Source organism: Coregonus lavaretus (assembly GCF_964263955.1).
Source record: "Coregonus lavaretus genome assembly, chromosome: 32".
Classification (NCBI taxonomy): domain Eukaryota; kingdom Metazoa; phylum Chordata; class Actinopteri; order Salmoniformes; family Salmonidae; genus Coregonus; species Coregonus lavaretus.
Window position 1 is genome coordinate 5,786,238 of NC_140019.1, and position 14,289 is coordinate 5,800,526.

Genomic DNA, 14,289 nt, shown 5'->3' on the forward strand with positions numbered 1-14,289 from the left:
GAGCAGGCGTAAGGTCTTACATTGAGAGTATCTTCATCATGATACCAATAAAAAAAATGAAAATAATAGAAATCCTATTTTCAAATGCATGCGAGTCTTGTGTTAATATTTCACAACCTCTGTGGGCTTTTGGAGTTGGCTTGACAGAGCAAAATAAAAGGCCTACACTTGATTTGGGCTACATTATTGCATTCTAAATGTTTCTGATCAGTGAAAGATGAGCAAACGAATAAATGAGCTATACCACCTTCACTTATTTGCCCAGCCAGAAACCAATTAACCAAATAGCCTACACAGACAGAGATTCAGTGATGGGCTCATAGATAAAAGTATCACACGCTCATATTGGGTTTGAAACACAAACACACATTTCCCACCCCTTTGCAACCCTTTGTGAAATAAGAAACTAACCTGACCAAGTCATGTCTGCCTCATGACAGAAAAGAAAAGTGTCCTGAAGGAGATAGAGCTCGATTATTGGTTTGAGGAAGAGGAGGAAGGCTCCAAAAGGCAGGAGATTAAGGGAGAAAATAGAAAAGCATCCCAAAACTCAAGAGTTCTCCTCAAATGATGAAGAGGTGAAGAAGCCACCAAAGAAAAAGCTGAAGCTTGCACGACTTCAACTCTCTGTATTTAAAAGACAATACCACCGTTTTTTGACATCCCACTGGGCACACTGGTTGAATACAACATTGTTTCCAAGTCATTTCAATGAAATTAAGTTGAACCAATCGTGGAATAGACATTGAATTGACGTCTGTGCCCAGTAGGGTGGGTGCTTAATCACTTTTACCTTGATAGCAGTTCATTCCTCCAACCGAAAGAAAACTGAAAATGGGTATCCATGTTTTGCTGATTTTTAAGAATAAACATTAAATAGTGATAAAGACCCTACATCAAAAACAGGTATTATCCTTTATATTACATTATACATCTTACATTGTATTAACCTGTTACATTAGAAAGACATGCTTTACAAGTCTCAGCTTTTTCTTTCAGACATTGTCTGAAGCATGGACAAAGGACAGTATGGAGGTGCTGTCATCTCTGCCAAGGCATAACGTAAGCGCTCTTTAAAATGGTATCTAAAATTGTATCTCAAAATGCTTTGGCAGTTAGTTTTGTGTGTGTGTGTGTGTGTGTGTGTGTGTGTGTGAGTGTTTGATGCAAAGACACAAATGATCAGCAAATGGACAATAATATACTATTTAATATGTTTAAAACAAATACTGTAGATCAGTCTATTACTGCTATTCCAATTAACCTCTACGGGATCGGTATCTCGTATACGGGACAGTTGAGCTAACGTGCACTAATGTGATTAGCATGACCGTTGTAAGTAACAGCAAACTTTCCAGGACATAGACATGTCTTACATGGGCAGAAAGCTAAAATTCATATTCATCTAACTGCACTGTCCAATTTACAGTAGCTGTTACAGTGAAAAGATACCATGCTATTGTTTGAGGAGAGCACAACAACAACAAAACTTATCACGGCAACTGGTTTGATACATTCACATCTGAAGGTAAATAATGTACTTACATTCAGTAATCTTGCTCTGATGTGTCATCCTGAGGGTCCCAGAGATAAAATGTAGTATAGTTTTGTTTGATGAAATCCATTTTTATATTCAAATGTAGGAACTGGGTTCTACACTTTGAACACTTGCTATCTCTGGCTCCACACCCACCCCGCCCAGCCATCTAGATGTGTGAAAGTTAGTGTATAAGCTAATGATCCATCATGTATGACATTCCTGGGAGTGTGTAAACTTACATTTTGTAGTTGTGTATCATTTTTGTATGTTCTCTATAGTTATGTACTTTAAAATGTATCAATTGACCAATTCGGCACATTTAGGCAGACTTGATACAAAATAATCCAGTATTGCAATGCTTCACTGCATGGAACAAAAAACAAAATGTAAACGTTTTTTTAATTTGTATTATCTTTTACCAGATCTAATGTGTTATATTCTCCTACATTAATTTCACATTTCCACAAAATTCAAAGTGTTTCCTTTCCAATGCTATCAAGAATATGCATATCCTTGCTTCAGGTCCTGAGCTACAGTCAGTTAGATTTGGGTATGTCATTTTAGGTGAAAATGGAAAAAAAGGGTCCGATCCTTAAGAGGTTAATTAAGCCTTGCTTTGTCACTGAAAGCAAGTTAAATTACTCCTATGAATAACAAAAGATTTGTGATAATGTTAAAGAAATCACAATTTTCAACACAATTCCAATTCCTACATGTCACTGATACTCCTGTTGAACAGGCTCAGTGTGAACTGAACAAACTTAATTATAAGAAAGGGGTATTAACCACAAATGAAAAAAGAGTACCCAATTACATTTGTATGATGAAAGTTAAATAAAAAAAAGTATGTTCTTTTTTCACCGACCCCTTATTAAACCTGGGTCCCAGCATTAAAAAAATAATAATTAGCAGAACAAAGTGACATGACACAGAGAACAGACAGAAGGTAACCCCAATACACTGGCCAGATGCTACTTTAATCTTTTATTATCTTTTATATTTTATGTATTTTTTCAGTTCAATAATTTAACAAAGTCCCATCATTAACACATATGAACGTTGTATAATGCGGATGCCAGCCATTTGATCTCAGCTCAGTGTCAAGTGCGTACATAGTTCTCTTTTATGTTAGGATCCTATTTAATATTTTGGGGGACAAATATTAATCATTTGAGTTGATAAATTGATGTGATTTAGAAGGATCGTTAGCTGCATTGTGTTTTATATTATACAGCAATATGTTTCAATTCAAGTGCTTTTCTAGTCCGAATGAAATCCTTCTCAGGAGAATACGACAACTATTTTCTTGTTATCTATCAAGAACATTGAATACTTTTCTCAGTGATACTGTCCCTTGAGTAATCTTACAGCCCAGCCACTGGTGTTATAGCACGTATACTGCTAATACAAACACAGACAAGAGAGTGATGCAGTCTTATCAACCAATCCCTAATGTATTTGGCATTTACATTTTAGTAATTTAGCAGACACTCTTATCCAGCAGCAATTAGGGTTAAGTGCCTTACTCAAGGATGGCAGCTAGCCTAGCGGTTATAATAATATAATATAATATGCCATTTAGCAGACGCTTTTATCCAAAGCGACTTACAGTCGTGCGTGCATACATTTTTGTGTATGGGTGGTCCCGGGGATCGAACCCACTACCTTGGCGTTACAAGCGCCGTGCTCTACCAGCTGAGCTACAGAGTTGGGCGAGTAACCGAAAGGTTGCTGGTTTGAATCCCTGAGCCCACTATGTGAAAATAATCTGTCGATGTGCCCTTGAGCAAGGCACTTCATCTTATTTGCTCTGGATAAGAGTGTCTGCTAAATGACTAAAATGTAAATATGTATATGTACATGTAATATGTACATGTAAAGGCACATTGACATATTTTTCACCTAGTCTTCTTGGGGAATCGAATCAGTTACTGGCCCAACGGTCTTACCCACTAGGTTACCTGCCACCCATTTTGCTGGGATTTTCTATGCGACGGCCGTGCCCTGGACTGTGTAGTGATTACTGTAGTAAGGGCTGTTTTGATCTCAGATTGATAATGTTGCTGGGTGTGTGTGTATCTGTAAAGGTTTGTTCTTCCTGATTTCTCTATTATGTGATATAAGAAATGTGAGTCTAAAGCAGGCTTAAACCAGCTGTCCTTCTTTTGGCCAGCTTCTTCCACAATATGGATCTCCCAGCAGCACCTCTTACTGCAGGCAGATGGGAAATGCCACCAGTCTGAGAGTTGAGGCTCCAGCCATGCTCAGTTCACCGAGATCACACATACTGTATGTGGTGACTACTGGTGTATGACTAATCCTAATGAATCTCTTATCATCTTAACAAGCTAGTTGTGAACTCAAGAGTCTTCGACATTACTAATGCAGTCAGAAAGTACATGAAGGGATTTCTATGAACAAGTTGCATGATACATATAATGATTCGCCTGCACACTGGTTGTCTACATTCATAACAACCCATGGCTCCTTATTACAGCTTACACAAATCCATAATGAAATTGCCTTTGTATTCATACATACAACACTGGTTTGCCTGGATAAGTGTTGCTGATGCATGACATAAGTACTCTCTCTGAGGGCATAGGCAGTTTAAGTGGTGTCCTTATAGGTTTAAAATATATGATTTACACTAGATGTCTCCAACCTTTTCTAGCATGACAGCTACTTAAAAATGAAACGTCGCGAGCTACACGTTTTTTTAGTGTACAAGACTGGTGGTAGCATGTGGTCGACCTGTTAGAGACCCCTGATTTACACTATATTATTTGCAACCTTTACTAGGTAGGATATTAGTTCTGTGTAATTATTCATTATTAATTCACATTGATATTACGAATCAATTACCACATACAAACGTAAAGGACTGTTTGATCCTCACAGATTCAGCACAATACAATATTACTCCCTCTCTTATGAAGTGCATTACTGAAATATAGGCAAATTATATTGATTACTGGTTAGGGTTTGATTTCAGTTCCCTGAATTGAATAAAATATGTCTACCACTTACAGCTGTGTGGTATAGCTATTGAGCATCTTCTCAACATGTCTCCGTGTAATAGGCTCTCATAGCAGTTTACAAGAGGAGTGCCTGCTGGCCTTTCTACACAGGGGCTCTTTAATGGGCATGAACTAATATTCCCATTTAGGGTTCTCTAGTTCTGAAGTGAACTTCAGTTTTCACACGAGATCACACATTTCACCACTTCATGCACCTGTTGATGAAATTACATGTTGATTATACGTTGAAGCATACCCTGTAGAGTGGTTGGTGTTGTCAGAAAAACCTAATAGTCACACTGAAGCTCCTTGAGGGGAAGATGTATGTCACTATACTCCCTAGCTCTGATGCAAGCACAATATTGACCTTAGGCCTGAACTCAACATTGGCCTTGCCCTTTTCAACCATTGATTGGATGCTGATTTAATGTAAATAATGTTTAGGGTATGGCTAATCACTCTTCTTTATTGATCAGTCATCATTTATTCAATGGGACCCTGCCTGTAATCTCAGCAGACAAAGCTAATTATCTTTGTTGACACCAATAGATATTGAATTGTTTCTGTCCAAATTAAAATCACAATTTATTCAGTTCAGAGAGTTAATTTGGTATGTTGATACCTAAGAATTTAATTGATTATGTGTTCAGATGCAGCTTGTATAGTATCTGTAACTCAACCTTTGCAATATACATATTGTTAATGTTGATGTTCGATCCGGAGTAGGCCCCATAGATACAGTGGGGGAAAAAAGTATTTAGTCAGCCACCAATTGTGCATGTTCTCCCACTTAAAAAGATGAGAGAGGCCTGTAATTTTCATCATAGGTACACGTCAACTTTGACAGACAAAATGAGAAAAAAAATCCAGAAATTCACATTGTAGGATTTTTTATGAATTTATTTGCAAATTATGGTGGAAAATAAGTATTTGGTCAATAACAAAAGTTTCTCAATACTTTGTTATATACCATTTGTTGGCAATGACACAGGTCAAACGTTTTCGGTAAGTATTCACAAGGTTTTCACACACTGTTGCTGGTATTTTGGCCCATTCCTCCATGCAGATCTCCTCTAGAGCAGTGATGTTTTGGGGCTGTCGCTGGGCAACACAGACTTTCAACCCCTCCAAAGATTTTCTATGGGGTTGAGATCTGGAGACTGGCTAGGCCAATCAAGGACCTTGAAATGCTTCTTACGAAGCCACTCCTTCGTTGCCCGGGCAGTGTGTTTGGGATCATTGTCATGCTGAAAGACCCAGCCACGTTTCATCTTCAATGCCCTTGCTGATGGAAGGAGGTTTTCACTCAAAATCTCACAATACATGGCCCAATTCATTCTTTCCTTTACACGGATCAGTCGTCCTGGTCCCTTTGCAGAAAAACAGCCCCAAAGCATGATGTTTCCACAACCCATGCTTCACAGTGGTATGGTGTTCTTTGGATGCAACTCAGCATTCTTTGTCCTCCAAACACGACGAGTTAAGTTTTCACCAAAAAGTTATATTATGGTTTCATCTGACCATATGACATTCTCCCAATCCTCTTCTGGATCATCCAAATGCACTCTAGCAAACTTCAGACGGGCCTGGACATATAGTGGCTTAAGCAGGGGGACACGTCTGGCACTGCAGGATGTGAGTCCCTGACGGCGTAGTATGTTACTGATGGTAGGCTTTGTTACTTTGGTCCCAGCTCTCTGCAGGTCATTCACTAGGTCCTCCCTGTGGTTCTGGGATTTTTGCTCACCGTTCTTGTGATCATTTTGACCCCACAGGGTGAGATCTTGCGTGGAGCCCCAGATCGAGGGAGATTATCAATGGTCTTGTATGTCTTCCATTTCCTAATAATTGCTCCCACAGTTGATTTCTTTAAACCAAGCTGCTTACCTATTGCAGATTCAGTCTTCCCAGCCTGGTGCAGGTCTACAATTTTGTTTCTGGTGTCCTTTGACAGCTCTTTGGTCTTGGCCATAATGGAGTTTGGAGTGTGACTGTTTCAGGTTGTGGACAGGTGTCTTTTATACTGATAACAAGTTCAAACAGGTGCCATTAATACAGGTAACGAGTGGAGGACAGAGGAGCCTCTTAAAGAAGAAGTTACAGGTCTGTGAGAGCCAGAAATCTTACTTGTTTGTAGGTGACCAAATACTTATTTTCCACCATAATTTGCAAATAAATTCATAAAAAATCCTACAATGTGATTTTCTGGATTTTTTTTCCTCAATTTGTCTGTCATAGTTGACGTGTACCTATGATGAAAATTACAGGCCTCTCTCATCTTTTTAAGTGGGAGAACATGCACAATTGGTGGCTGACTAAATACTTTTTTCCCCCACTGTATTAGGTGCAAATTATGGTGGAAAAAGTATTTGATCCCATGCTGATTTTGTACGTTTGCCCACTGACAAAGACATGATCAGTCTATATTTCTTAATGGTAGGTTTATTTGAACAGTGAGAGACAGAATAACAACAACAAAAATCAGAAAAACACATGTCAAACATTTTGGCAATCACAGAGGTCAGACGTTTCTTGTAGTTGGCCACCAGGTTTGCACACATCTCAGGAGGGATTTTGCCCCACTCCTCTTTGCAGATCTTCACCAAGTCATTAAGGTTTCGAGGCAGACGTTTGGCAACTCGAACCTTCAGCTCCCTCCATAGATTTTCTATGTGAGTAAGGTCTGGAGACTGGCTAGGACCTTAATGTGCTTCTTCTTGAGCCACTCCTTTGTTGCCTTGGCCCTGTGTTTTGGGTCATTGTCGTGCTGGAATAACCATCCACGAACAATTTTCAATACCCTGGCTGAGGGAAGGAGGTTCTCACCCAAGATTTGACGGTACATGGCCACGTCAATCGTCCCTTTGATGCGGTGAAGTTGTCCTGTCCCCTTAGCAGAAAAACACCCCCAAAGCATAATGCTTCCACCTCCATGTTTGACGGTGGGGATGGTGTTCTTGGGGTCATAGGCAGCATTCCTCCTCCTCCAAACACGGCGAGTTGAGTTGATGCCAAAGAGCTTAATTTTGGTCTCATCTGACCACAACACTTTCACCCAGTTCTCCTCTGAATCATTCAGATGTTCATTGGCAAACTTCAGACGGCACTGTATATGAGCTTTCTTGAGCAGGGGGACCTTGCGGGCGCTGCAGGATTTCAGTCCTTAACGGCGTAGTGTGTTACCAATTGTTTTCTTGGTGACTATGGTCCCAGCTGCCTTGAGATCATTGACAAGATCCTCCTGTGTAGTTCTGGGCTGATTCCTCACCGTTCTCATGATCATTGCAACTCCACGAGGTGAGATCTTGCATGGAGCCCCAGGCCGAGGGAGATTGACAGTTATTTTGTGTTTCTACCATTTGCAAATAATCGCACCAACTGTTGTCACCTTCTCACCAAGCTGCTTGGCGATGGTCTTGTAGCCCATTCCAGCCTTGTGTAGGTCTACAATATTGTCCCTGACATCCTTGGAGAGCTCTTTGGTCTTGGCCATGGTGGAGAGTTTGGAATCTGATTGATTGATTGCTTCTGTGGACAGGTGTCTTTTATACAGGTAACAAGCTGAGATTAGGAGCACTCTCTTTAAGAGTGTGCTCCTAATATCAGCTCGTTACCTGTATAAAAGACACCTGGGAGCCAGAAATCTTTCTGATTGAGAGGGGGTCAAATACTTATTTCCCTCATTAAAATGCAAATCAATTTATAACATTTTTGACATGCGTTTTTCTGGATTTTGTTGTTGTTATTCTGTCTCTCACTGTTCAAATAAACCTACCATTAAAATTATAGACTGATCATGTCTTTGTCAGTGGGCAAACGTACAAAATCATCAGGGGATCAAATACCTTGTTCCCTCACTCTACATTCATTTTTGGTAGAGAGGTTTGGCTACATTCGAAGATATTTTATGTTCGTCTTTTTTTCCCCCCCCTCTAATATCTCTATTTTGTCTTGGGTAAGTGGTTCAATATACAATTGAATAATAATGTGGACAGGAGGCATCCTTGTCCTCTACCTCTTCCCAGGCTTATTTGGTTGACTTTTGCATTTGATCCAGAGTTCAGAGTTCATTCTAAACACCAATACAGCACATTTCAGACTCAGGACCTATGGAACATGGATACGATACATACTGTATATCAGCACATAAGCAATAATATCTCCTCCTTCATTTTGGTGATTTATGACTTATAATTTATCAGAGGGGTATCTGTTTTGGTTTTCATCTCTCTCTCTCTCTTACAGACAGGCGTAAACATACTCATTAAACCAGGATTTCTTAAGCTCTTAAACCTATCTCTTTGAAAACAGATGAAAGAACCTGTATTTACATATGAATCATCCAGCAATTAAGACACCCGCTGAGTAGGAAAACATTTAAAAGATGCAATTCCAGGACTCCATGTTCACAAACAAGGGGATAGAGATTTCGCATCCAAGCCCAGTTTACAATCGCAGTACTCACATATAGCACCAGCTAAATTCAGCAAAGGATCAGCATTTTAAAAGGAGTGTAATTAATTGCATGCACCTGGTGTCCCAGGTCTAAATCAGTCCCTGATCAGTAGGGAACATTGAAAAAAAGGAACTGGCTTCAAGGTCCAGCGTTGAGTTTGAGGGTGATAGGCACTTATGAGCTTGCTGTTTAATTTCTACAGCTTGTGTATCCTCACATTTGATCACTCATCAAAACAAATGTCAAAATGAAGGCTGAATCGGGCCTCATTAGAGTGAAGGAGGAGTTCTCCTGAACTTTGTGGTTCCCACTAGGAGCACATCGATTTGGCTGGAGACTTTCCCTCTATCAAGCAACACATGCAGCTGAAGTGACTCACAGGCATGTCTCTAACAGAATGCTTCATTACCTGTATTGTATCACCCTGCTTTTTGCATTCCCCTCACAGGCACTTTTGCCACTCTCTCAGAGCGAGCTTGGCTTGACAGCAGTAGCCAGACAGAAAAAACCACTGCTAGTCAGCTTCCTGTTGACTCCATCTCTGTGTAGTTAATTGATTTATTCAGCAAGACTCCCAGTAGTCCCTGGTTAGCTTTATGTCCTTTCTCAATGGTTAAGACCTTAGCAACAGCTCAAGTGTCCAATCCACTCAAATGCCAGTGTTTTGGAATGAATTACCCCAAATGCAATTGGAATGAGGGTGAAAGGATAAAAGCTCTCAAATCCATTGTGTGATGGGGAAGATATTGCATTCTGATAACACATAACACAACATATTTTTATAAAATTGGGAAGGAAGGCCCCCAAAGCAAATCCCCACGAAATAACCCAGGAAAGCTGCTTTATGAAACAAAGTTGGTCATAAATACTCAAGAAAAACAATCTGCATTCATCTGTAATCTGTATGGATTTTCACCACACACTTAATAACCACCAGCTCTCTCAAAATTGCTTGCCAATAATTATTCTTACAGAGCACAATTTAGGAAGCCTACTTCCCCTGCTACATATTCATAATTACTATCTTTAAAAAATATATATTACGTTTATTTGGCAGGGACAATACACAACAAAAAGATAAGTCTCGGACCACTGAGAAAACATGTCGCATCAGATTTAGCTAATAGCTCATTTCTATCTGTAGTCCCTAAAACATCTAGACATAGGTGAACATCTAGACATAAACATAAATACATCATACAGTTAAAAAAAAAAATAATCAGGGCATAGAGACATGTTTCAACACAGAAGTCAAAATATTGCCCATAGAAACACATTGCTATTGGATAGAAAATGTAATATATCTAGAAATTGCACATGCTGAAATTACACCTGTGCCTTCAGAAAGTATTCATACCCCTTGACTTATTCCACATTTTGATGTGTTACAGCCTGAATTCAAAAATGTATTAAATAAATAAAATAAATCACCCATCTACACACAATGTCCCATAATGACAGAGTGAAAACATGTTTTTAGAATTTCTTCATAGAAAAAATATATAATTTACATAAGTATTCACACCCTTGTGTCAATACATGTTAGAATCACCTTTGGCAGCGATTACAGCTGTGAGTCTTTCTGGGTAAGTCTCTAAGAGCTTTGTACATCTGGATTGTACAATATTTGCCCATTATTCGTTTCAAAATTCTTCAAGCTCTGTCAAATTGGTTGTTGATCATTGCTAGACAACCATTTTCAAGTCTTGACATAGATTTTCAAGCAGATTTAAGTCAAAACTGTAACTCGACCACTCAGGAACATTTACTCTCTCTTGGTAAGCAACTCCAGTGTAGATTTGGCCTTGTATTTTACAGTAGGTTATTGTTCTGCTGAAAGGTGCATGTATGTCCCATGTGTCTGGTTGAAAGCAGACTGAACCAGGTTTTCCTCTAAGATTTTGCCTGTGCTTAGCTCCATTCCGTTTATTTTGCATCCTGAAAAACTCTGTAGTCCTTAACAATTACAAGCATACCCATAACATGATGCAGCTACCACTATGCTTGAAAATATGGAGAGTGATACTCAGTAATGTGTTGTAAATTTTTTGCAGTATTACTTTAGTGCCTTGTTGCAAATGGAATGGAATGCATGAAGGGAATAAAATGTGTGGAAATGGGAGCATAAGGGATCTAAGCTGTGTGGAAAATGAAGAGATAAAGAGTGTCCTGGCGAGACTAGGACAGTTATTCCATACTGGGAGAAGATATCACCACTGCATTTAGTCTTGTGATGCGTTGACCCATTGGTCTGAGTTGAATTTCGATTCACTTCCTGCAGCTGTACTTTTCCCCTCATCTGCCCACACCCTCCGTACACCTCCCACATTCACTCCCATGAGCTCCATGGAGCTGCTGCCCGCTGATGTACTTTGCTGTCAATTGTGTAAAGGGAGATAGGAAATGCAATGTGCTTTCTTGGGCTCCATTGTATGTCGAAAAAAAGTAATTAAACACCCATTGAGGGAAAGCGAGGGTTCATGGGTCTGCTGTATCCACCTTTGAAAAAGTACTGTGCTAATGCTATGTGGCTCTCTGCAAATCAAGCAGGCATGCTAACTTGCTAACTGAAATTATAAAGGCAAAAAGGGAACAACCTTTGTCTAATCACAACTTTAACCCAGAATTGTTGTTGCAAATTCTCCGAGGCTGTATTTGGTTTCAGTGCTCACAATTCTGACCTTGAGATGCCAGAATGCAAAAACAAAACCAGTTAAAATCCAAGAGGATGAAAACCTAATGATGACTTTATGTTTGGCTGTTGTGCTTATTGTGGGCCTCCTGTAGCTCAATTGGTAGAGCATGGCTCTTGCAACGTCAGGGTTGTGGGTTCGATTCCCACGGGGGGCCAGTATGAAAAACGATTATGCACTCACTAACTCTAAATCGCTCTGGATATGAGCGTCTGCAAAAAATAAATAACTGTCTTTTTGAATCATAGACTGTGTTGAATGTCAGGTTAAATATACTTGAATGACTCATTGTATTTGCTTTCACAAAGACCCTAGCAATTAAGTTCCCCATTAACCAATTTGAACAAGTTACACTAAAACTCATCCTGTAATCATGAGAGACATACAGTGGGGAGAACAAGTATTTGATACACTGCTGATTTTGCAGTTTTTCCTGCTTACAAAGCATGTAGAGGTATGTAATTGTTATCATAGGTACACTTCAACTGTGAGAGATGGAATCTAAAACAAAAATCCAGAAAATCACATTGTATGATTTTTAAGTAATTCATTTGCATTTTATTGCATGACATAAGTATTTGATACATCAGAAAAGTAGAACTTAATATTTGGTAGAGTAACCTTTGTTTGCAATTACAGAGATCATACGTTTCCTGTAGGTCTTGACCAGGTTTGCACACACTGCAGCAGGGATTTTAGCCCACTCCTCCATACAGACCTTCTCCAGATCCTTCAGGTTTCGGGGCTGTCGCTGGGCAATACGGACTTTCAGCTCCCTCCAAAGATTTTCTATTGGGTTCAGGTCTGGAGACTGGCTAGGCCACTCCAGGACCTTGAGATGCTTCTTACGTAGCCACTCCTTAGTTGCCCTGGCTGTGTGTTTCGGGTCGTTGTCATGCTGGAAGACCCAGCCACAACCCATCTTCAATGCTCTTCCTGAGTGAAGGAGGTTGTTGGCCAAGATCTCGCGATACATGGCCCCATCCATCCTCCCCTCAATACGGTGCAGTCGTCCTGTCCCCTTTGCAGAAAAGCATCCCCAAAGATTGATGTTTCCACCTCCATGCTTCACGGTTGGGATGGTGTTCTTGGGGTTGTACTCATCCTTCTTCTTCCTCCAAACACGGCGAGTGGAGTTTAGACCAAAAAGCTCTGTTTTTGTCTCATCAGACCACATGACTTTCTCCCATTCCTCCTCTGGATCATCCAGATGGTCATTGGCAAATTTCAGACGGGCCTGGACATGCGCTGGCTTGAGCAGGGGGACCTTGCGTGCACTGCAGGATTTTAATCCATGACGGCGTAGTGTGTTACTAATGGTTTTCTTTGAGACTGTGGTCCCAGCTCTCTTCAGGTCATTGACCAGGTCCTGCCGTGTAGTTCTGAGCTGATCCCTCTCCTTCCTCATGATCATTGATGCCCCACGAGGTGAGATCTTGCATGGAACCCCAGAACGAGGGTGATTGACCGTCATCTTGAACTTCTTCCATTTTCTAATAATTGCGCCAACAGTTGTTGCCTTCTCACCAAGCTGCTTGCCTATTGTCCTGTAGCCCATCCCAGCCTTGTGCAGGTCTACAATTTTATTGTCCTTACACAGCCCTGATGTCCTTACACAGCTTTCTGGTCTTGGCCATTGTGGAGAGGTTGGAGTCTGTTTGATTGAGTGTGTGGACAGGTGTATTTTATACAGGTAACAAGTTCAAACAGGTGCAGTTAATACAGGCAATGTGTGGAGAACAGGAGGGCTTCTTAAAGAAAAACTAACAGGTCTGTGAGAACCAGAATTCTTACTGGTTGGTTGGTGATCAAATACTTATGTCATGCAATAAAATGCAAATTAATTACTTAAAAATCATACAATGTGATTTTCTGGATTTTTGTTTTAGATTCCGTCTCTCACAGTTGAAGTGTACCTATGATAAAAATTACAGACCTCTACATCCTTTGTAAGTAGGAAAACCTGTAAAATCGGCAGTGTATCAAATATTTGTTCTCCCCACTGTATATGTATGAGATGTAGAGAGGCATAGCCATCATGTCTCTCCATGCAGTGTCATGGCTTATCTCAGCCTTAATGGGCCTGCTGGTGTTAATGGAGTCATCTCATCAACAGGCCTACGCTACAGATGCTCATAATCACGACTCTCCATCCAAACCACCTCGTCTCTCTCTACTCCGACATCGGAAATGTGTTGATAGGAGAGGGCTTTCTGCCTGCCTGTGTCATTCTGTACTTGCTGCGTGACTTTGCACCACCTCTGTCCCCCTGTTGCTCATGTCACGGAGTGAAGAAGTTCATCGGCAGTGCTGATGTGCATCAGTGTCAAACCAGCATTCCTGCAATCCTCACAATAATTTGTTACCCTCAACTGCCAAAATAAAAAAATTTAAATTAAATAAAGGTTCTTCATTACGGCTAAATTTTACTGTGTAATTGATGTTCAGGGTTTTCCTCTAACATAATTCACAGATGAATATGATTATGCATTGGGACACTTATGATTCTTTAATGTAAAAGTTTAATAAACATGGAGAGTGATACTCCAGTCTGTAGCCAATTTTGTAACGTATAGCCTA

General features: G+C 40.1%; 1 protein-coding gene across 4 annotated transcripts in view; it reads left to right on the plus strand.

Annotated features, from left to right (window-relative positions):
• The first annotated feature begins 822 nt into the window (after positions 1-822).
• LOC311107301 (uncharacterized protein) overlaps positions 823-14,289 on the plus strand; it is a 190,270-nt gene continuing 176,803 nt past the window's right edge. For 3 of the 4 annotated variants that reach the window (XM_084149786.1, XM_084149787.1, XM_084149784.1), the window contains exons 1-3: positions 823-906; positions 1,000-1,062; positions 1,433-1,528. In XM_084149786.1, coding sequence (XP_084005912.1) covers positions 1,454-1,528 — 75 coding nt within the window. In that variant the 5' untranslated portion in view covers positions 823-906; positions 1,000-1,062; positions 1,433-1,453. Of the gene's footprint in view, positions 907-999; positions 1,063-1,429; positions 1,529-14,289 lie in introns of all 4 variants that reach the window. The other variant, XM_084149785.1, reaches the window with a different exon arrangement.